At 41.5% G+C, this 24663-nt stretch overlaps 1 protein-coding gene across 1 annotated transcript; it reads right to left on the reverse strand.

Annotated features, from left to right (window-relative positions):
* Positions 1-3056: 3056 nt before the first annotated feature.
* cgnb (cingulin b) lies at positions 3057-24253 on the reverse strand. Its single transcript, XM_054606371.1, has 21 exons — positions 24063-24253; positions 18943-20066; positions 18779-18861; positions 18615-18684; positions 14561-14655; positions 14137-14263; positions 13837-14049; positions 11550-11698; positions 9439-9553; positions 8971-9173; positions 8891-8900; positions 8704-8802; positions 7874-8131; positions 7607-7777; positions 6767-6928; positions 6522-6611; positions 6335-6418; positions 6100-6218; positions 5804-5912; positions 4573-4736; positions 3057-4361 (listed from the first exon to the last, which is right to left on the reverse strand). Exons 2-21 carry the CDS (start codon positions 20035-20037, stop codon positions 4229-4231), a joined length of 3549 nt encoding a protein of 1182 aa, XP_054462346.1. The 5' UTR covers positions 20038-20066; positions 24063-24253; the 3' UTR covers positions 3057-4228.
* Between the last annotated feature and the right edge of the window lie 410 nt (positions 24254-24663).

Raw genomic sequence — 24663 nt, forward strand, 5'->3', positions numbered from 1 at the left:
GTAGTGCACTAAATAGATTTTTGGTATAGGAAAAATGTGATACGTATGCAATGTTTGATGATTTTATTTAACAGATTTAATCCATCGATATGTTATGAGCATAGAATCAAGCTGACACATGTCCGTTTAACTTCACGTGTTCAAATGACGACAGACTGTAGTCTCCTGTTGTTACTTGCTTTATAGTTTTAGACAGGTGTGGCATAAAATGAAAAGAAGTCCATTGCCTTTGAAAAACCAGAGTCTTATCCACGAATCAGTTCAAACCATATAAGTCCACTGTATTATTTTAGTAGAATGCCAGCTGTTTTACATCCTGTAATTATGTTTTAAATCTTGGTTTCACACAGGACTGTTTGTCCTGTGACATCCAAACAAAAGTATTCACTTTGTTCACATCAATGAATTTCAATAACCTAAGGTGTGAGGCACCTGTGGGGTTTAATAGACTACTGGCAAGAATAACACAAACTTGAAAGGCAGCTCATTTTGAAAAGCCCATCCCATAGTAAAAATGCACTACTATTATAGATTAATGTAGCGGCCTTTATTAGATGAGTAGACACCTTTGTATACTGTACAATATAAAAGGTGCTTGTTATTTTAACCAAATCTATTCCAGTTAAAGAGTTGAATGTCATGGAGTAAATTTTCCTGTTTAACATTTTAGACAATGGTGCCCACTTTCTCATGCATCATGAATGTATTTTAATAGCACTAACAGAGCAGCTAATTATATGACACGCGACAGAAAAGCTCCATCACTGATTGCCTACACTGAACCACAAACAAGGATCTAATTAGACACTTGGTGTCCCTGATTGATGGAAATGTACGAACATCATGTTGAAAACACATATTCATGGCTGTGTCATTGAAAATTATAATATTTTAAAAAGAAACAGAAACTTTAAGAAAAGGAGAGTCCCAACTGTGGGAAACGACAGAAGAGAATGTGAGCTAAGGCCAAAGACAGGAAGGTTGGATGAGGTGGAGTCATGATTACAGCTTGATGTCGTCAGTAATTACAGTAAACAAGCTAAGGATTACAGACTGTGTATCTAAGGGGGAAAGTCGGCCAGAGCTAAAAGTATATGCAGCAGACTTGTTACTAAGGCAGGATATTTTATTTGAATAGAACCAAATACTCATTCGTTGTGCCGTTTTATGGCAAAGAGTTTCATTACTGAAGATGAAATAATAATCCACTGCAGGTTTTGTGACATACTCAACATATTCCCACTCTTAGATAGATATTAACATCTGACTAGTTCTCCTCTGTGTCTGCTTGAGGCTGTACTTACCGTCATTTGGATAGTCAAATGCTCAGTATAGTAGAAACTGACTATAAAGAGCAAATTACCAAAAGGTCTACCAGGGTTATATTGTGATAGGTAAAATTAAGATACAGTATTTACAGGTAAAATACAAGAATGGATTTCAGTAGTATTTGTTTTATTTGTCTCCAGATATTACTATAAGTTACCCATAATGCCACGGCACCATGTATGTATCTATTCCCTGCCTGACAGTAAAACCATCAGGCAGGTTGATGTTGTTTGCAGTAGAGAGAAACCTGCAGCATAAGGAGAGTAGTACAAAGAAGCAGGTCTTGATCTTATAGTCTCTGTATCCTCTGTATCACGTGAACTTGCCACAGGTTTATTGGTATTTTAAACTGGTTTCTTTTATAAATACAAAGTCCCAGTTTGCGAGTCCAAACCTTGTATCCTTACAGCTTTTATTGTAAGACCTGATCATGGATTCACACTTTATGTCAATCTTCTTATAACCTTTCTCATGGGACTGTGGGACATGTTTTTTAGATTTAAACTCATGGCTGTATATACTTTGGTTTTTATCTCGTTATATTCATGTCACCAGGAAAACTATACAATGTGCAGTGAAGTGATGCGGTGCAGGTTTAGTGGAGTGAAATTGGGATGAGAGGTTCAGGCCTGCCGCTAACTGGCACACCTCCATCAGAGACATGTACACAGAGCAGGCGTGTATGATGCAACGGCCACACCCATGGGATGTGATGGTTCATGCAGCTGCCATTCTCATTGGGTAAGAATCAAAAGAAAATTTTATAAATGGTGACTGTATCCGGAGGCAGGGAGGTCTAGAGTTTCAAGCATCCATTTAGCTGAATAAGTCACCTCATCCTCTGACCTCCTTTTATCCCCTCGTGGAAAAAGGCAATTGCTCTGGTTTCATATAATATCACATTTACGTAGAACCCTTGTAACAACTTTGTGGAGAAAAAGGTGAAAAAAATAGTCAGATTTGAGATTTACACTTATAATCATGCAGTCCATGGTTACCCGTTCATTTCTTTGCACTATATGAATTGTTAACAACTTATAGAACTTATCTTGTGTAAATACAGTTCATCTTCATCCTATGATTGGTCATTTATGTAGATTTATATATTTATGTAAAAACATATTTTTTTGTATTCACTGCTTGTGTACATAGCAGGCCTTTCTATTTGCTAACTTTGTTTTTTCAGCTTTGTTGTCATGGTCCCAACTGTTAATTCTATTTCTGTATAAGTACATAAAGAGAGATGCCAAAAACATAGTCAAATTCCTTGTATGTAATTTTTGCTTTAAGAAGTTCTCCTGTTCATCAATGTAAAGTTGATATTTTCACAATGTTTCTGTCTTTATAGTACAACATTCCCTTCTCTTGTTTCCTCATTGATGTGCAGTGGAAGATAGTATCAAAAAACAGGAGAAATTATAATAAAATAAGAAACTTTGGAAAAATATATCTACCACATTTGTCTAATTCAATCTGCTGAAGCCTCATATCAGTTTCAGATAAACTTCTTAATACGTTTTAACACAAAACCAGGACTGTGGGTTTTGTGTCTTGTCACAATGAAAGCTCATTAGAAGGGGATTTACCTTAAAACAAATAGATTGCCCATTATTAATATAATGAGATCAGAAATCAAGAAGATAAGGGAAAAAATACATATACCTCTTTGAATTGCACACACGGTTAAACATTTACTTAAAATATTTGTCAAAAACATCGGCAGCATCTTAACGATCATATTCTTCATTTCATAGCATCCTTGCCTTTAATTACCCCTGTGCAAATTGACAAGTGGCATGTTAAAAATGTAACAACACATCAACATGACAAAATGTCATTAGGAGATATCAATCAACATTCAAAAACAGGTGCGACAAAGAGAAATGTGGAACGCCTCGCAGACTAAGCCAATGATTCTTTCAACGGGAATGTACGGGAGAACACAAACACAGGCGAGCATAGAAAATACTATTTAAAGCATTACAGCAGCAGCATATGAACATAACACATGCAGAGACAACATGAAGTGAAAATCAAGATTAGAGGTTACTTTTTAAGGCATCTGAGTGAAAACATGCAAATAAATTGAGTTTACGAATATATCAAACCACTTAATCTGGTGGTAAAGGTGTTTTAGTAGAAAAGTGTACAGGGAGAGGATGCACAGTGCTACTGAACATGTATTTGATTGTCTTGAGTAGCAGGTATGCACAGCTAATACAGTGTAAAAATAAAGGCTCAGTTTAAATGACCTGTAATTATCACATTCAAAGGTAAAAAAAAGAAGAAGAATTATATCACTCTCAATACACAAAGAACACTTTAATTGCTAAAAACACTGACAGATGTAATTTATCATGCGCAAGCAAACACATAAAAGACTGAATAAGATAACAAAATATTTTTTGGTTTAAAAGTGGTTTGAATCTGCGAGTCTACTGTATGACCTCTGAACATAAACCAGTAATGTGCTACCACAGTAAATAAAGTCCATACAAAGAACACACGACAAAAAAAGAGCCTTTTTGAAAAGATTCAAGTTGAAGTACATGAAATCAATCCTTGTATTTTGAAGTGTTACTGTAATTCTTCTTCTCAGCATAACAGACAAACAGAATATCTCCAGACAGATAAAACATGACAGCAGTGAAGCAATCATTATCACAGCTGAGGGCTCAAAAAAAAGAAATGCAATCTAATTACCCTGACAACCTGTCTCTGTTGGACCGCTGTACTAAAAATAAAACCGAAGAACAACTGCAAGGCAAGTTTGTAGCACATGGCAACCGAGTTTCTCCATGCAAGCGAGTCCATGACGCCCTGAGTGCTTCTCTCTGATAAAAATCTTATAAGTGTTTGCACTGGAGACATGAAAGACCTTTTTTTCTTCATTTTCCTTTTAGCAGTTGCTGGTCTGTGGGTGGCTCTCGTTCAGGATGGAGGCGATGTTGGAGTCGTAGAACCCCTCCTCGTCCTCGGAGCTCAGAGCGGAGGAGCCCAGAGCTGCACGATGGGTTTGCTGTGACTTCCGCCTGAGATAAAACAAACAGACACACTGACTCAGGTCTTCAACTTTCATACATTGCAGCTTAGTGAACACAGGCATGTCTCCAGCTAGTTACTATAGACTGCCACCTAGTGTAAAGAGGACGCATTGGTATTGATGTGGTTATGTGTCAAAAGCTGTCATCTAACACTGCAGTAAATCAACATTATTTCATGGGACAATAACTCAAGTCCTACTTTAGTTCAGTCTCCAGGGCTGTGACTTTGGCGTGCATGGCCTCCTGGAGCTCCTGCTGCTCCTCCAAGTCTCTGAGAACCTTCCGGCGGACTCCCTCCAAGCGCTCCACCTCTCCCTCGCTCTCGTCCACCTTCCTCTTCAAGGCCTTCACACGCAGAGACAGCTGGGGAGGGAGAGGCAAGGGGGTTAGAGGGGAACGGAGGAGGTCAAGGGTGAAGACGTGGGCCGCGAGAGGGAGCGGAGGGGAAGAAGCGAAACGGGCAGGGGTTAAAGGTGAAGGGGTTAGGACAGGTGTGTGGGGTATGTGGGGGAGCAGCAACGGCTGCATTACGAAGGCTGAGGCAGCAGAGAGATGACAGGGGAGGGGAGGTCAGGGAGCGTCCTGGGGGGCCGAGTGAGGGGGAGTGTGGGTCGGGAGCAGTGCAGATGAGATTAGTCTTTAGTAAAAGAAGCAATTAAGCACTGTTTGACCTGCATTAATGATTAAACAGCAGGTGAAGGTCAAACAGTATCTATAGATCATTCTTACTACCTAATTAAAACTGCTAAAGTAGTACAAACACACAGTCGGGAAACTTGAGAGAACCACAGGAAATATTTGATACTTTAGTCTATAAATTTCACCCATCTGATATAAGAAAAACATTTTCAAAAAACACTTGTGTGACCTCTGGCAGAGAGTTAGATGAGAAGATTGCGTTTGTGTGGTAAATATGTAGCTGGAGTGAAGCCAGCAACTGGTTAGCTTAGCTTAGCACAAAGACTGGAAACAGTGGGAAACAGCTAGCCTGGCTCTATCCAAAGTAAAACAAAATCCACCTACCGGCACCTCTAAAGCTCTTGTGTGTCTAATCCACACAATGAAAATATATCATTAGCAAGGCTGTCCTTTGGACAGAGCCAGGCTAGCTGTTTCTGTTTTATAGAGGAAAGAAAAAAACAAAACGAAAATTCCATTTCTTTGCACTTGTACTGTAGGGACGAGGAGACACCATTATGGATCTTGCTCCTTCAGGGTTTTCAGGCACTTGGACAAAAGCGTCTTCCAAATGAATTTAATGTTATATTATAAGAGACAGACATTCTAATCCAACTCATCAAGAAAGTGAATAAATGTCAAACTATAACCAGTAATTGGTTAGATCCGGTTAGATCATTTTGTGTTTAACCAAGCAACACCAAAACAAACACTACTTTAATATAATTTGCATGCAAAATATGGATATTTACCTGATCTCTCTGCTCAACATGCTGGCTTCTCTCCAGGTCTAACATGGCATTTAGCTCTTTCAGCTTCCTCTCCATTCGTCTCTGCGAGGCCTGGATACTGGCCTTCTCTCTGTATGGAGAAATTCAGAATTTACACAATGTTATGGAGCTTTTCTTCTTCCCCCTTGCCCCTTTATAGGTGTTTTGTTATAGATGATTGACCATGATTGATTGCTGTTACACAATAAAATAAACCACAGTAGGACTCCATATCTAGATTCCTTCTTTTTTGAGCCATCGCATTTGTTCAGCCATACCTTTCTTCACTGCGTAGCCTCTCCTCCAACTCTTGAATTTTGTTTTCCAGCAGGTTGAGTGCAGGCGAGGGCCGATTCTGTCCCTCCATGTCCGCCACACGGGACTTCAACTCCTTCATCTAAGAGCAAAGTGGGACAGTGAGCTGAATGATCTACTCATTTCAATAAAAAGTTGCTCCAACTCTGTGAGTGATAATTTATGTACATGTGCAGAGGACGAATAAGTGAGCGGTACCTGTCTCTCAAGCGCGCTCTTGTCCATTTCAAGGTCGTGTCTCGCCGAACGCTCTTGCATCAGCTCTGAGCGAAGCTGGTCCACCTGAGAGGAGAAAGGAATGAAGAGGAACCGTAAGTACACCTGTTCTTACATAGAAAGGCCTCCTGCTTATTTCCATGTGTATTCAAATGTTTCTATGTGGCACCTGATCTCTGCTGCGTGTGATGCGGTCGTTCAGGAGCTCTACGCTACTCCTCTCCTCATCCAGTTCAATCTCCATGGTCTTAATCTTATCCTGTGAACACACACAGACAGATAATTACATCTCAATCTGCCATAGTCAAAGCTAAACCCTTTCACTCAATTTGCTGACACATCACCGTCTCCCTAATTTACTCCCATCCAACTTTAGATACCCCAGTATGTGACCTTTGACCTTGAAAGCCTCACCTCCAGGCCCCTGATCTCCCTGGTGCGGTCGGTGTGGGTGCTCTTCTCTGATTCCAACTCGCTGTCCAAGTGTTTGAGGCGGTTGCTGAGGAGGTCTCTCTCCAACTGAGCGCTGTCTCTCTCCTCGCTGCACGCCAGCAGCTCCTTCTTCAGACGGGAAACCTGGAAACAAGATGGAGGGGACCATAATAAGTTGATTTGACTCGTAGTTAATTTACTTTCATGCAGTTTCTGTCCTCAACTTCCCCCCAACCTTAACTTAGAGTTTGCTGGGCATGCATTCTCTTTTTCCATATTGCCTTGTGACACTGAAAAACTTACACACACTCTAAGATTAAATGAGGAATACATATTTAAATCATACACATACAAGTCCTGATTTCTATTACTTGATAAAGTTCTGGCCCAAATTTTCTGTTCTTCTGTCTTAGATTCCTAAAACTTCTTTAGACAATCAATAAAGGACAACCTCTAACTTTTACGGCAATATTGGATGAGAAGTCCTTTAAGTGCTCATGAAAAAATAGAAATTTAATTCATACAATTCCATGAAAACTGGCCATCAATCTATTAGTTGTTAAGATATTTAAGTCAGGACCAAAGTCCACTTGCCAACCTACTGACTGACTTTGTTATCCCTCGATCTGTACTGCTAGCATGGCTAAAAATACATATGAAGAGATTTTAAAAGAAAAACAGGCTAACAGCTAAGTTTTTTTACCGTTGGGTAAATCTTGTATTTCATAAAAAAACATTATGAAACCTTTTTTTTTTTTTTTTTTACAGTTTCACAGGTTCTGTGTTTTATCCTTTCCATTTGTCCAACCCATTTGTCCTCACCTCTTCCTGCTGGGCCTTCAGGTTGTTCTGAGCCCTCTGCAGCTCCACCAGCCGGTCTTTGCAGTTGCGCTGGGCTTCCAGCATGTCCTTCCTCGAGCGCTCCCTGTAGTCTTCAAGTTGCGTCTGAAGGGCGGCCACTGACTGACGGGAATCTCCCATCATTATCTCCATCTGACCGAGGAGGAGGCAGAAAGAGAGAAACGGCAGTGAGCGACATATCTTTATACATCAGCAAAGATGAGACATAGTTGGAACCCTAACAGGCACCTCTTTGTTAATCTTCTCCAGGGCTCGGTCGAGAAGCCTCTTCTGCTCCTCCAGGTCACTCTTGCCCCTCCTCAGTGCCTCCCTCTCCAGATCCCTCTCCTCCAGCCGCCGGGTCAGCTCGTCCTTCTCCTTGCTCAGGCGGGTGGCTCCTCTCTTGGCCTCCTCCAGCTGAGTCTTCAGGGAGCGGTTCTCATCCTCCAGAGCTTCCACTGCCTCCTCAGCCTCCGGGCTCCGGGGCGCGCTGCAGTGAAGCCTCGTCTGGAGAACGAGAAAATATACACAAAGGTGTGTTTTTATTACTATTATGCTAGAAGTAAAAGGCATTTGATGTGGGTATTGTATTGATGTACCTGTTTGGCCTGTGAAACAGGAAGAGTTGCAACTAAAAAAAATATTTTTATATTCAAAGAACAGTTGGGTACAGTCTTTGTTGCCCTGATCACTGCATACAAACTCCCGACAAAAATCGTTCTCCGACTCCTTAAGATATGTTGATTTGTGTTGGCTTTGCACCTACACTGCTTTGTGTATGCTCATCACATGATCATTTCACATCAAAGCTAACAAGATTATAGCATCTTAAAACAGCTAGAATACGTTGATGTTCCAACGCACATGGAGCACAATGCTCATCTTGTGCACATTTATCTCCAAGGGATTATTTTCTGAGCTATGTTTGAATTTGTCTTTGGATTGAATTCACTTCACATCTCTAGGTTGAAAATAGAGTCTGTGTGGGAGGCCATTTCTTTTGTCCTTGTACAGTATGTCGGTTTACATGATTTTGCATGCATGTGTGTACAGCTGGGTGTCTTTTTTTTGTGCTGTACCATGCGGGCCAGCCTCTCTCTGAGGCGAGTGTTTGCTTCCTGGAGCTCCAGGTTGGCGCTGTGGTCCATCACAGTCTTTTCTGAAGACCCGGCTGATGACTGCAGAGAGAGATACATGCAGAATTTACATAATGTGCATGAACTTTACTTTAAAACGATGACATTTGTCTATATGTACGCTCTACACCCTTGTTTGTCTTATACATGGAATCCATTTCAATTGCGCTCTTGGTGTTGTATCTGTTATATCATCAAATGATGCTTCACCTCCTTTGCGCCTTTTCCAGCTCGGCCTTGTCTTTCTGCGACTCCTCCTTCAACCTGCTGATCTCAGACAGAAGCTCAGCCTCTTTCTCTCCACTTGCTTTCTTCAGGGCTCGAAGTGTCTCTCTCTTCTCGTCTAACTCGCCCTTTTGTTTGTCCAGATCGGCGCCAGCCCGCTTCAGATCATCATGGCAACGCCGAAGCTCCTTGGGATGAGAAATCAGAGATGAATAACGTGTGTGTGAGTATGAAGAATGTGGCAAGGCACATAACAGTGTGTTAATATAAGTATGGGGCTTTTGAGTGTGAATTTATGTGTGAGTGCAGGAACAATGAATGAGATGATTGAAGATTCAGCTAGAGGAAAACCCTACTGTAAAAAACAAAACACTAATCGTTCTGTAAAACAGAGGAGATGAGCCCCTGCATCTCACCCACACAGCGAGCATAATCTGCCTTCCTCTGAATTACCTCTGCTAAAGACAAGTTATCGGCAGGCGTTTGTTTCTTCGCGCTGAGCAGTGAGTCCTTAAGATCTTTCAGCTCACCCTCAAATTCATCCCTCTGCAAACGAGATTTCAGCAGCCTGCAGAGAGAAAGTAGATGTTAAAAAAAACACATAGTGAAGAAGTCTCACAGGGACTGAACTGTATTTTTTTTTTATAGAGAAATACAAGTGAATCCTGGTTTGTTTCTGCTGAATCTTTCAGGCAAAAGGCTCTCTTTGACGAGGGTCCAGAGAGAACTTTTGAACAAGCGTTCCCCTATTAGCAAGAAGATGCATTTCATTTCAGCGGATTAAGCCAAGACCTCCTACTGTTAACCAGTGGCATGGAGAAATCTTTCAAGTTGTGCCGATGGGGGGTGGGGGTGGGGGGGCATTGCACTGTGGTCTGGCATCCTTTCAATTCAATTCAATTCAATTTATTTTGTATTGCCCAGAATCACAAATTACAAATTTGCCTCAGAGGGCTTTACAATCTGTACACATGCGACATCCTCTGTCCTTCCCTCACATCGGCACAGGAAAAACTCCCCTAAAAAAACCCCTTTAACAGGGAGAAAAAAGGAAGAAACCTATGGGTGAACGACAGAGGAGGGATCCTTCTCCCAGGATGGACAGAATGCAATAGATGTCATGTGTACAGAATGAGCAGCATAACAGTTCTTAGATACAACACATTCAATGTATATGACATAAATGATTCATATAATAAGACTACTTATAATAACAGCAGCAATTATTACAGTAGAATTATAACATGAATGTCTAATGCTCTCTCCAGGGTGTTTTACTGCTCTGCAACAGTTGTGCACTCTCTGATCTGTGCACTATCCAAGCTCTGATAATGTCTTTCCATGTAATGTGTACGTCTACATGCTAACTCGCCCTTTTGTTTGTCCAGATCTGTTCTTGAAAATTCAATAAATGATTGTGTAAAATACAAAGAACACACAAAGTGATAACAGTAGATCTATAAACACACACACACACACACACACACACACACACACACACACACACACACACACACACACACACACACACACACACACACACACACACACACACACACACACACACACACACACACACACAGCAAGGCCATATCACACGTGCACACACCAAAGTAAGCAGTGGCTAACGACAAACAAAGCACAAAGGGATAAAACTACTGCGCTAAACCATTAAAACCTCATCCACAATTTGACCTTGTGGGATTGTAATTTAGATTGCATTAATTATTTATTCAAAATCAATTATGTTTAATAGCAAGCAAATCAGGACATGTGTTGTTAAGATTGAAAGATTGAAAAAGAAATCAAACAATTATTGATAAATATGATTTAAGACAATTAACGAGGTCTAATTTCTGAATGTTGATTGGTTTGAATGATTGATTGAGTGATTGGGTTTATTGTCACTGGATCAATGTTAGTAAAAGGTTGACAGATCTAATGATCAAAATCATCAGATATCACAAAATCCGCTATGATATGATCGGAGTGGATTTTGTTTAAATTCAAGTGAATTTCAGGAAACATATATCTCAATTTCAGATCTGCTGATTTGAAACTAGGCTAAACCTACTCAAACCAAACACAGTGAGAGTGATTCTCTCTCTCACATTCGACTGCTGGTGCCGTTCGTCCAGGTCCTGCTGAATGTAAAGTCAAGTGAAAGAGGGCATGCATTAAAAAATAACTCCAGAGAAGACTGAACTAAAAAGGGTATCTTCAGTATATTCACAAAGATCTTTTCAGAACCAAAGTTTTCAGGGAGCACTTTCAATTATTTGAACTGGTGGTAAAAGTATAAAATATAGCAGAGTGCATTTGATTCTGTTATGGCTCCATAATCAGTTTTTGTTCAGCATGAGATCTTAGAATTAAAAGCTTATATCTGAGTTCTGTAAAATGAACATTGATTTATCCACATATTCACGGTCTTTGAACGTTTATTAATGCTTATGCAGTGGGTTTTTTCCTCCTTTGAAGTTAGATGCCGAAAGAGATACAGTATGTGTATTCCAAGCTCCACAATTAATTGATAGAATTTAGAAAGGCCTATAGACACTAACTCTTCTCTGGTATTTTGCAGCTCCTGCGCGGTGTCGTCCAGCTGCATCTTCCACTGCTCTTCCTGATCTCTGTGGCCCTCCAGTTCTTCCTGCAGGGTCAACATGGAGGCGTTCACCCTCTCCCGCTCCTCTTCTATCTGCTCCTGGGACTGTAAAACGGACGCACACAAAACACCCAAAAAAATAACGTTACGAGTCATAGGAGTCACAGTGAATTATTCTTCATTACCCTTCACATTATTATGGCGCTAAAAAAATCTGTGATTCAAAAAGGAGTTTCAGGCACCCAAATCTATCACATCTTTTAGTTCAAGTTTCTATTTCAGGAAAATAAAGATCTCTGGGAACATGCCTTCATCAGCATGTCTCCAACCTCTAAAATACACTTCTGCGTGAGAAATAAAACCATAAAATATCAGAGAAGATGGAGCACGATGGAGCTGCCACAAACAACGATCCATCTTCTTTAATCCTGCTCTCGCCAAATAAATCGCCACATCAAAAGCAGCTGCCAACCGTCTGCTTACTTCCTGCTTTCGAGCTGCATGCTACTTTTTTCCTGACACTGCCGTTTCCAGAATCTGCCTAATGATCTATTCCTGTATACATATATGCTTCAAATTTCCTCTACACCACATCCGTCAGTAAGACGCTCCAAAAATAGTCAACTGGCAGAAACTCTACAACAGAAAGACAACTGGAAAAGTTTCACATTGCAATCAAAAGTAGCAAAATTCTCTTTTCTAACTTTGCACACTGTGCTTAGCCTGACCCCATGATACCCCGACTCGGTGTTTGAACACTGGCAGCATGCTGACACATAAAACAGAACGACAAGACAAAGCCTGGGTGTAAAACAAGGCGAATGCAACGTCAAAGCACAATTTAATAAGGCCTTAATAACGGATGCAGAATGCACAAACTGCCTGACAGGTATAACCTGACTGTTCTCCAACTACCTCTGTACAAAGAGATGCTCCGAAAATAAAAAAAAATTCCCATCAATGTTTCCATCTATTAGCAGACGGTGATGTAACAAACTAAATAATTAAAGTATCGGTGGTTCGATACCCGGCTTCGGCAGTCGATGTGTCCTTGGGCAAGACACTTAACCCCAAGTTGCTCCCGAAGGCTTGCCATCGGTGTGGACTGGATGTTGCATGAATGTTAGTTAGAGTCTGATGGTGGCACCTTGCATGGTAGCCTGTCATCAGTGTGTGAATGGGTGAATGATATGTAATATACTACTGATTGTAAGTCGCTTTGGATAAAAGCGTCTGCTAAATGACTGTAATGTAATGTAATGTAATGTATATAATAATCATAGTTTTAAAATAATTACAGTGATCGGAAACTGAGAAAACTTCACGGCTGGTTTAGCTCTAAGCGTCAAAGAGGTTATAAATCCTCCCTGGTTAATTGCTTTGTAATCTGCAGGCTCTTACTTTGACACTGACACAACATAATGAAGATAGACACACTGGAGAAAGTGAAAATATGTGTCTGTGTGCAGGTTAATGTTGAATTATAAACACAAATATTGTTGATGCTGAAGAAGCTGCTCACTTTCTTCATTTATAAAGTGAGTGCAAGTAGTTAGCAGTGTGCAGAATCTTTTGGTTCCCTCACAGTCGGTTTATTATCCGGAGCACTTGTCTATTAGACTTTCTGGAGTGCTGAAATGGACTTAAAGACACACATAAAATGGAGCTGCAGCTGACCTGTTCTTTTAAAGCGGTATTTATTAGTGTCTTGCTTGTTCTTTGTTCAGTTTATTGAATCCACTCGTGTTGGTTCAGTGACATCAGAGTTACTAAACCAACACTTTTTTGTTTTGTTTTATTGAACCAGGTAAGATTTTTTCAGGGCTCATCTCGACTAAAACACACCGGGACACACTCATCCTAAAGCAAAGTAACTGCCCATGTAGAAACCTGGGTTTAAGTGTCAGACTTTCTTATACTTTTAAGAAGACTTATCGGACTAATGGTACACAACAAGAATGTTAAATTCTCATTGTGTACAATTTGTCTAATAAGTCTTCTTTTGTGTCTCAGTTGCCCAACATGTATTCCTTTTATCTCCATCATTTTATATAGTTTTTGCTCATATATTAAGCCTGAACAGATGAATCCATTTCAAAAATCCTTTTTACATGTCCATTGAACAACAACAATTCAACTGCTGTAATACAATTCAAACCCTAGAAGAAATTATGGGCTAAAAACAAAGTGTGATTTTGAGTGACTGACTCTATGCACAAAATGTAAAGGACAGTGCCACCCACCTGTGTGAACTGCTCCATGGTTGCTCTCAGGTTGTCCATGTCCTGGCTGTACTGCTCCCTCAGGGCCTCCATCTCCCTGTCATGGCACTCCACCTCCTCTTTCAACGCCCCTTTCAGGGCCGTCAGCTCCCGCTCTCTCTGGCGTAGGATCTCCTCCTGGCGCTGACGCAACATGGCAGCCTCAGCCAGGTCGGCCTGCAGATTCATCAGGTCCTGCAGAAGGAAAGACAGAGACAGTCAGATGGACAGACAAGGAGAAGGGCAGCAATGTTTCCTATGTTCCCCCAGAGTGTAAAGTACCGTCTGCACTGAGTTAGGAGAGTTTTCTGAAACCGTCCTCAGCTCCTCCTGAAGCTCAGCCAGCTGATCTTCCTGTAGGCGCATACGAGACTCCGCCCCTTCTCGGTCCATTCGCTCCTCGGCCAGTCTGCAGACGCACACACAAACGCACATTATCAATATTGAAAGGTCAAACACATTAACAAGCCCATCAGTAAGGTAAAAGTAAAATGATGCTGTGACAGAAAAAGCCACAGGAGCAATAAACTGAAGGCACACACACACACACACACACACACACACACACACACACACACACACACACACACACACACACACACACACACACACACACACACACACACACACACACACACACACACACACACACACACACACACACACACACACACACACACACACACACACACACACAGTTCCTTACTCATCCTGGACTTGCTGCAGTTCTTTCTTGCAGCGCTTGAGTTGCTCCTCAAGTTCCTGGAGTTTTCCCTTTTGGATGCTCCCATCAGATCCTCCCTTTCGTACACAATACAAACACACAGAAAAGGTGTGAGGGGGAGTTTGTTTGGGAGAGAAACAGGACAAAAAGTGAGCACAAAAACACAGAGGAGGACCAGAAACATCGCAACAGAGTGTCAATGTCGAGCTTGCGAATGCATTATGCCCTCTGTATTATCTGAAACTTTAAAAAGGAGAAACCCTGACTCGGATTCCTTGCCCTAGTTTCTGACAGTAGAAAAAAATCCTTGAGGAGAGGAGGCCCTGCCAATGTGCTCAGACGTCGTCAAGCAAAAGACAGTCTCCTTGCATTAACAACTCTTTCTGACAGGCTGCAGGGGAGCAGAGCCAGAGCGCCGTCGCCCACACCGCCGCTCGTCAAGGCTCCATCTCGCTGAAAAAGGAGGCGTAAATGCAGCCTGCCCATGAAACCTCTCTTATCCTCCTACACACTCATTACAGGGACGCACACACGGAAGCAGAAGAAGAGAGACAAAGCGGGGATCACGGGCGGTTTGGGTCCTCAGGGGACCTCACATTCCTCACTTATCAGCGATGTGTTTTGTACAGATTTGTTTCATTTTTCCTCTCTCTCCCTGCAGGACAGTTTGCAGATAATTCCGTTTTGGGACATTTCAGTTTCTCTCTGTCCTCACAAAGAGATAATTAACAGAAGATAAGATTTCTTTTTTTTTTTGAGCGCTTTGATTGAATTGCATCAGCTGTATTCTTATGTGTATTAATTATCTCCAATGAAAGAGATCTTCCTCTCCTGCCCTGCAGTCTCAGCAGATATACTTGAGGTTGATGTGATTACATAATGCATCGAGATTCTATCAGAGTCTGATCTAAAAAAAATGGTTGGTTTGGTCTTGATAACCTCTCACCCAGTGGTTCCCAATATCGCTTTTTTATTCTTAGAGGCCATGAGAAAAAAATGAAATTGATTCTGTTATGCTGTTTATTTTTTCAGACTTTCATCTGACTTTTGCTTTTTTAACTCATGAATCACTGGTTAATGTTATCACTTCAGGCAAAGAGTTGCAAAGTGGGAGGAGAAGCTAATTCTGTGTTTTTCAGTATTCTTTATTCCTATATTAAACTTTTCTATGAATCATATCCTCATTCTAACTTAACATAGAAACAAAGAGCTCTACAGGATAATGTAACAACCAGATAGGATTGTGTTAAGGCCATAAGTTTTAATCATCTGAACTTTGTCTCGGAGAAATCATGTTTTTGTACATCAGCTTGGCATGGTGGACGGGTCTAAATACTACAATATCTATGACCCTTACCTACCTGTGATATTGATCTCAAAGCAAATTGATTTTAGATGCAGAATGTAAAATGACTTTTCTCATAATTGTAAGCTTCCAGTCACTGTTCGTGGCACATTTAACATCATTTTAAGCCCGATGATTGGATGTTTCTTGCCGAAATGCACCCTGGGAGTCTTAGTTAACTTATTCCCTTACATTTGTATGTACACAGACGACGACTGCGACTTTCTAGAGCAATCATTGATCTTTTGTATTGTAATTCAACCGGGACAGTTCCATTAAAATATTGTTTATGGATAAATGAATGGGACTTTTAACATGCGAAAACAGGAAGGCCCAATCTATTGAAATTAAACAACCTGAGAAGGAATTAACACTCTTTGGTTGAAATGGTAACAACTTGTAAACATGTGCAACCTGCCGCGAGAAAGCAAAAATACATAGCTTTGTTTTTAAGGGCTGAACCACGAGTACTCTAGTCCTTTGCAGGTTTGAACAAACAACAGCAATCAGTGTTCATTCTCTATAAAACACACATGCATCACTTTCTTGGACTAAGGTAACCCAACTACACACCAGCACCTGATCCACAATTAACTGGGCGAACAAACAGGGTGTCAGTGCATTCACTCCATCACTCTCCCACTGAAACACATTAACTGGCCACGCTGCATTAGACCAGTCAAAACACACCACAAGCACTTAGAAAGTAGCTTCAGACATTAGTGGTACAGAGGGAAATGCAAGCCCTGCCTTGTGTTACCCTTCCAGATGCAGATAACTCCCTGAAAGCAGACATTTTAGAGAGTTATCTTCCACTGGTTGTATCACAAATGCTTCAAAACAGATTTGGATGATCCCTCTGTAACACACACTCATCTGATCCTGCTCTGATCTTATGTTTTTGGCATCATGCAGACAAAAGCAATGTTTTGGTTTCGAGGCAGAACTGGAGAAAAAGAAAATAGCCTCAGGCGGAAAACAAACACTGTAAACCCCTTCGCCCTGCAGTTTGATGCTGGCTGTGGATGTTTCAGTAGCTGTTATCGCTTCTGAAGAGCCTCAGATTATTGGGGGAAGAGAAATCAGCAACTAAATCTAGTGAAGTAGACAGCATGGTTACAGCCCTGAAGAACATGGAGGTTTTGTACAACAAGACCGCTCCAAAAAAAGGATCAGTCCCATCCGACAAGACAACCCCCAGCTGGTGCAAGGTTCCAGTCCAACTAAATTATTGAAGGCTCTCAATGACTGCGCGCTCAACACACACTGAGCCCTCAACAGCTTTCCTCTGCAGGTGCATCGTTGCCAAGAGACAAGACGGGCAAACAATTCAGACGCAGCCATGGTCACCAACACACTGAGAAGTACATAACAAGGGGGTCATACATAATCAAGTGTATGTAATATGAGAAGCTACAGGACACAAAGGAATAACTTCTGTATGCAGATTTATGCAAAATGATGCAAATTTAAAGGAAGTGGTGTGCTCGTGCTCATAAAAAACATGGCACAATCTTTTTTAATAAGGTGTCACAGGAACACAAAGGAGCAAAGATGGCACCAGAATTGACAGAGGAATACTCAGCATGCTACTTAATTTTTCGCATTTCTTGGCCTGCTAAAAGAGGATCCTTGGAGACAAAGTGAATGAAATAGAAACTTCATATCCTCAGAAAAGAAGACGGGCTGCCAACCATCTGTTAGCTTCATAACAAGAGTTGCTTTGTTGAGAAGCAGACGCCCATCACAGACACCACATCTTTAATTTGACAAAAAACCTACACATAACAAAATCTAATATGATCATGTTCTATTATTATATCATTTTATATATGTATGCAATATTTTTGTCGAGCTTTTTGTGAAGTGGGGAGCTTTAAGGTTAGATGTCTGCCACCCCCCCCCCCCCCCCCCCAAAAAAAAATAACAATTATGTTACTAGTACTTTTAAAGCAAGTATTAGTAGTACTAGTAGCAGTAGTAGTAGTACACTCTCAAGACGGTACGATGTATGAGGCCAGCATCTGGTTAGCTTAGCTTAGCATAAAGACTGCTAAGGCTCTAAACAGTCTTTAGCAGAATGGTGGATTTTGCTAACTTTGGACAGAGTCAGGCTAGCTGTTTACCCCTGTCCAGTTCTTATGCTAAGCTAAGCTAACAGACTGCTGCTGGTTGTCGCTCAATATTTCCCTTACAGACATTAGAGTTGTATCAATATCTCTATTTAACTCTCTGCATAAAAGTGGACAAACGTATTACCCAATGTGTTGAACTATTTCTTTAAAGACACAATCTGTAATCCAAGTGTTGTGCCACCTGCAAAATTCAAAATGCAAGACCGGAACTTGATATTAATCACTTAATTATTAGCAGATTGTTAAATACAGGGACTAACACTAGAGGTTATTAAGGTGTGACAAAATAATCCCAACTCAAAGGTCAATTTAGTAGCTTTTTTGGAGCTTGATTTAAATGTGAACCAGCAGAAAAATATCTACAGTGAGATGTCACAGAAAGCTAAATGAACCTCTGAGTTGATATTATTTGTAACACATACTGTTCCCTGGGTTAAGAATGAACTTCAGTGCTTACATTATCACAGTTTTCTTTTCTTTAAGTGAAAGTCAGTGTGAGTATATGCATAAAAAAAAACCTTTGAAAAAAATCACAGGCTTTAAAGTTTCGTCGTACCTTAAAACTGCCGTTTGTCTCAGAGAAGAGGTTGACGTTTCTCTTGAGGAACACCTCACTCTCACTGGGGCTGATCAGGAAACAACGGAGACAAGATCAGATTAGACATATACAGTAACAATGTCTCTAGACATTCTGTACGTCATATCTTGTTGTTTATTTACCCATTTTTAAGGGTGTTGTTAACAGCTTGCTTCACTTGAGCCTCCTCCCCATTGACTTTGCTTTGGTTCCTTGGAGTGATCTCCTTCAAATAGAGTCAGCAGAGTCACAAAACAGTCACAAAACAAAGAGACAATTTAAAACCTCCCAAAATGCTGGTACTCACAGGCTTTTTGGCTACGGCTGGATGGTTGTCCTTTGCAACAAACTTCCCCGGTGACTTGAAGCTCGGTTTCGGGGCCTCGATTGTCGTCACCCTGGAAACAGATGCAGGGCTGCTTCCCAGGCTGCTGCTCGCTGGGACAGATGCAGCCAACAACTTGGAGGATGTAGACAGAGGAACAGCGTAGGGATTCGGAGTCGGAGAGCTCGGAGAGGGAATCTCAGGCTGGACATCTCTTCTCGCATCGAGACTTCTTGACCGCCTGTGCTCGTCAAAACTGAGCCTCTGCCTCGCTCCGGAGCGGCCTCTGGTCTGTGGGGCGCTAGCTGGAGTCCCACTGTTGAACTTACTGATGAGCTTGTTGATGGGAGCCAGGGAGTCGGTGTCAATTTCTGGGATTGGCTCCACATTAGTTGATGGTGGAGGTTTTGGGAACAACTCTGTGCTCATTTTTTTCCCGCTGTGTCTCCCCAAAGAGCCGGTGTAACCAGGGCCAGTTTGCTTGAACCCTCTGGGTCCCATGCCGTTTATTTTGACACGTTTCAGGCCTGCTTCGTTATACTCCTCGTTACTAGTCCTGTCTCTGTTTCTCTCTGCTTCATTGGCTGCTGCTTTCAGCCTGGGTTCAACTGTTCTGCCAGCTCTACCCTCTTCCTCCCCTTGGGTTCCTGCTTGGCCATCCCCTGGAGGTCTTTTATGAGGGCTCCCAAAAATCTCTGCTACCTCCTCCTCTGCTGAAGACACGGGGGAGCATGCTGCATTTACAGCAGGGCTAAAGGTGCTTGCTACTTCTGCTGGTCCTTTACTTGTTTTGGGGAGGCTGTTGTAAGGTGAAGGGGGCCCTGAGCTGGGGCTGGGGCTGTTCAGCTGAACTCCATAAGAGTCCCCTTTATCGCCATCCTTCAGGACCACATACGGCTGTCCAGAGATTCCCTGAACGTGCACTGCCACCCCGTACTTATTGGAAGGAGATGCTGCACTGTTGCTCCCTCTGGATTTATCAGGATAACCTCCGCCCGTGTCGTGGAGGTCCTTGATGAAGCGGATTTGGACGCCGTAATCCACGAGAGGCTTCTTGTCAGTGGACAGAGTGTTCATGCTGACTTCCTGGTTTGTGTACAAGCAGTCTGGATGGACAGGGAAGGGGAAACAGCAAAGATACAAGTCAGGTGAAATCAATGGCTGAACATGAAATTCCCCTTTTCTCTCTAATCAACAAAAACAGACCCGCAGGTGATTCAATTCTCAGGCCTTTTTTCAGCTGTTACACCGTTTGTGCTTTTGTGGTTTCCAGGATTTACAAAAAGTAATTCCTCCCTAACTCAAACTCCTCTTCTAACCTGAATGTGTCACTCCTTCTTCCCTGGTGGAATTGCTATGACTGTAATCATATCGGATTGCTGGTACACCTTGATGAAGCTGCCATCTTCTCTTGCTGCTCTACAAGTTTAATTCCTTTTCAACCAGAATGAATTGTATTCATCTTTTGACAAATATGCCACTGGGGCATTAAGAAGCTCTTTGTACGAGTGGAGGCATACCTTTTTTTTGTTCAGAGGGTGTGCTTTGGAGTCGGGGAAAACAAAGCCTGTGACTGGGTGTCATACAGTCATCAATACTGTATGTTGCCTCTAATTTACATATGCAGCCTGAGTGTGTTGATGTTTTTATCCAATCATTATTAATGAAAGAGTTTTTAGTATTTTTATTTATGTAAACAGCTGTGAAGCACACAGAGAGAGGGAGTTGTAAATGTCTTTTTTGACTTTGATATTGGTAAAACAATTTTAACAACTGATTTGACTTAGTGGATATATGTGTGCTACTTTAATATTGTGTTAAAGGGGCATTCAACTTATTTTACAATTAAATGGGGCATGATGGGAAATGTAGGGTCCAGAATTTTAAGATCAAAATAATAAAAATCTGATTATCTTGGCTCTGTTGCTTTGCCTTTGATCATTTATTTAAAATTGTTGTCTTTGGTAAATTCTCCAACTATATGGATGTGCTTCGGTATCCAACCAACAAGATATTTAGTAGTATTATACATGACAAAGAAAACCATCAAATCCTCACATCTGAGACACTGGAACCACCATATCTGTGGCATTTTTGCTTGAAAAATGACTGAAACAACTTTATCAGAATATTTGCAGACTTGTAGCATAAATAAATAAATAATATATAAAGTAATGGTAGTATAGCCTAAGCATGTCTTGGCCACCTTATATGCTCTGAGAATGAGCTTGGTGATGAACACTATGATAAGGTGAATACTCCTCCTTTTGTCCAGGCTCTGTGGAGCATTAAACACTGGGGGCTATGTCAGGAATGGGCTTCCCTCCTCTCTCGCTAGCTTTGCCAGTCTCCACAGTCACCAGACTTCAGAGCGGACTCACTCATGCGTAGACTGTTTACTTTGAGCAGTGCAGGGCACACACGCCGGCTCGAGTGTGTTCACATAAGCACACACACACACGCACTTGAAAGGGTGTGCATGGACATATGTACGGAACTACGGTGCATTCACCATCTTGATCTAATAAGAATTACTGCTTTCTCAGTGGCAAAAGAGTACCAACTAATGTGGAAACCAAGTTAAAACGCACCTGTTATTGCTGTCACATGATCACACGAAGGTGTTATTTCTCCTGCAAACGTTCATCTTTTTTATTTAAGCGTTGCTAAATCTGATTCTGGCTTTACAGAGCTCACCGTCGTACCTTAACCCCAGCCTGTTTCCCTGGTCCAGACCTACAGATGCGACTCCCACAGAAATTAAAATGTAACCGATTCTAACTGATATCTGGTTATAGTGTAACACGAAGCACCTTGACTGGCATTGAGGTGAGATTGGTGAATGAAAGTCAGGCTTTGTCTTTCTGTGAAACATTCTTGGGATTCCAGACATTCCCTTTGCACTGGGCATTGCGCGTGGTTTGCATTTGTATTAATAAGGACAGATTAAGAGGAAACTGAGAACTAGGGCAGTGCAAACTGTAAAGCCTATGCATGTGGAAAAAGTGTCCACAAAGGCAGTAAATAAAAAGTGAAGAAACTCATTAAAAGATGACACACTGCAGACTAAAATTACAATGCAAAACAAATTAATTCCCCCCTTCTAATATACCAAAAAACAGGTTTGAAAAATGTGTTGCACACTAGATATCAAAACAATGATCTGAGGGTTACTCTTCAGCTATGTTGGAAAATCTTAAAAAGGGATGATGTGATGGTCTATTGTTGAGCAGCTCTCGGCTGCTGTTCACTGGTCACACAGCTCCCAGGTGTAAAAATGTTCCTTGGGTAAACAAGGATTTCAAGGCTCGGTGGTTGATCAACAGCCAGTAGCCGAGCACTGCTTGGTGACAACAGGTTCACCTCGTCTCCTTCTCTTTCTTGTCACAAGGAATGGCTGCGTCAACAGAGACAGGAATGTTACCAAACGGGCCTGTCTGCCATCGCTCATTTTCCTCTGGCCCTTCCTGCAACCTCCTCTAATGTCTGATCTTCAACTTTCTCCCACAGTGTCTCTTGCCGCTTCGGTATCTGACCGAGAAGACGAGCTGCTTTGATACTAGGGCTGTTTGATTTGGTTGAGATTAATGCCAGCAGGCCTTTATCATGAGATCAGTTGTGACTTAGAAACAATTCAGATGTGACTTAGAAACAATTCAGATAATTTATGTAATTGTTTAAGTCATTCCTCAAGAAAACATTTTTGGAATGGTTCCAGCCTCTGCTTTTTGCTGTTTTATTTCCATTTCAATTGAATATCTTTAGGATTCTAGAGATTTTCAAAACTTTGTGACATTTTATACCCTAATGATGGATCAATCCATAATGAAAACAATCATTAGTTGTAAACCATTATGAATATGTATCTGAAATCAATTTATAAATCAGCATGTGTCAAATATATGCACAATCATGTAAATAATCAGATTGATGTTCAATAATAACATCGGATTTAACTTTTCACACATGCAAAAATAAACCTCAATTATGAAATTATGTTTGTTATACAGTAGATATATTTGTTTGTAAAAAAATAATTTAGATTAAGCAAAATGTAGTAAAACAATGCCACCATGTGAACATATCAACATACGATTCCAATTAAAGTATTAAATAATAATACACAGCCCTATTTGAGACCAAAAACATTTAGTTTCAATGCCTGACATTTATTTTTAGGTGAACAGAGAAGCAAACCATAACAGTCGCCAGAGTTTCAGGCAGTGCTTGAGGGGTAGGTGCAGGTTCTCTTGTGTAAAATAGCAACAACATTAAAATACCTGTCTCTCATTAAAGGTACATGTAAGTGTGCCCCCAAGCACAACATTATTTCTGGAGCAATTTATTTTAATATGCAAATGAAAAGGTGAGCTGTAAACTATAATTATGGCAAATGAGGGACTATCTTGAGGCTTATCTTGCTTTTTTTTATTTTTTTATCTAAGGAATAAAAAGCCCGCATTGTATTGTCTTGGCAGCCGTGAGGTTATTTAAACAGCTTGGCTCACAGTTTGGCTGCGATAATATCACTTATAAATTCATATCAGTGAGTAAACTAAAGACACTTCATTTGGGAGAAACCATTCCAGCACAGTAGAAACCCCTTAGCACCTGTCTGAGCGTGGGTTCATTGCGTCACACCCACCCATCCGGTCAGTCAGTATCGGTGCGAGTCGAAACCACCGGGTTGTTTACTCGCGCCGGTGGGACCACGAGCGGAGCGGAGAGTGAGCGTAAACAAACCAAACGCACCTGCCCCCCCCACACCCCCACGCGTCCTATTTGAAGCCCTTTACCTGCTATTATAACCTCTAGTATCTGCTTTTTAAACCGCGCAGTCAGATCCGATTACGGGCAGCGGCGACTAAAACCTCCCGAACAACAACAACCGATGCTCGGTCTTCACCGTGAGCAGGGAGGACGGTTCAGTCCAATCCCCAAAGCCACAGGTGTCCGATCTCTGCTTATCCAAATGTTATAAAAATGCTTACAGGCTTACAGTAAATGCACTCTCCCCCCAACCTACCTACCTACCTGATCCAACAAAAGTAAGTGGAGAGTAAATAGTCAGCAGCTGTGTCAATACTTCTATTCTAGCGCACCTGCAAAGATGATCCGGGTCCGGAAACGTGCCTCCCTCCTCAGTCAGCGCTCCTGTATCAGTCCTCACAGCAGCAGCAGCAGCCCCGTACGGCGCTGCTAGGATGAGAAGATGTTACTCAATGAACTGAGGACACCGGGGAAAAAATGTCTCTCCTCCTCCTCCACCCCCCCACCTCTACCAGAGCAACCTGTTGCCAGCACATCGGGTAGTCCTCGTCCCGCCTCAAGGGCCGACTTCATTGGTGGGCGGCTCCCCGAGGAGGCGGCGCCTGCTGTGGGCTCAGTTTCATCTCTGCGCGCACACACGCACACACACACACACACACACACACACACACAAAGGTGTATACAGAAGTGTAACAGGAAGTAATTTCCCAATCAGTTTTTGAAAAATGTGAGCATGGCAGCATTTGGAGAGGAAAAACGCTACTCCATTTAGTAAACATGCTGATTTAACCCCTAAATTGCATCTGTGATTATAGTAATAGTGTATAATTCATTTTTTTTTTTGGAGGGTAAAATCTTATTTACTTATACTCCAAATAACCTATGATCATCATCTTAACTCATCTATCTACATTAAAGGCTTCTAAAGTACTC

Source organism: Anoplopoma fimbria, chromosome 10, assembly GCF_027596085.1.
Source record: "Anoplopoma fimbria isolate UVic2021 breed Golden Eagle Sablefish chromosome 10, Afim_UVic_2022, whole genome shotgun sequence".
NCBI lineage: Eukaryota > Metazoa > Chordata > Actinopteri > Perciformes > Anoplopomatidae > Anoplopoma > Anoplopoma fimbria.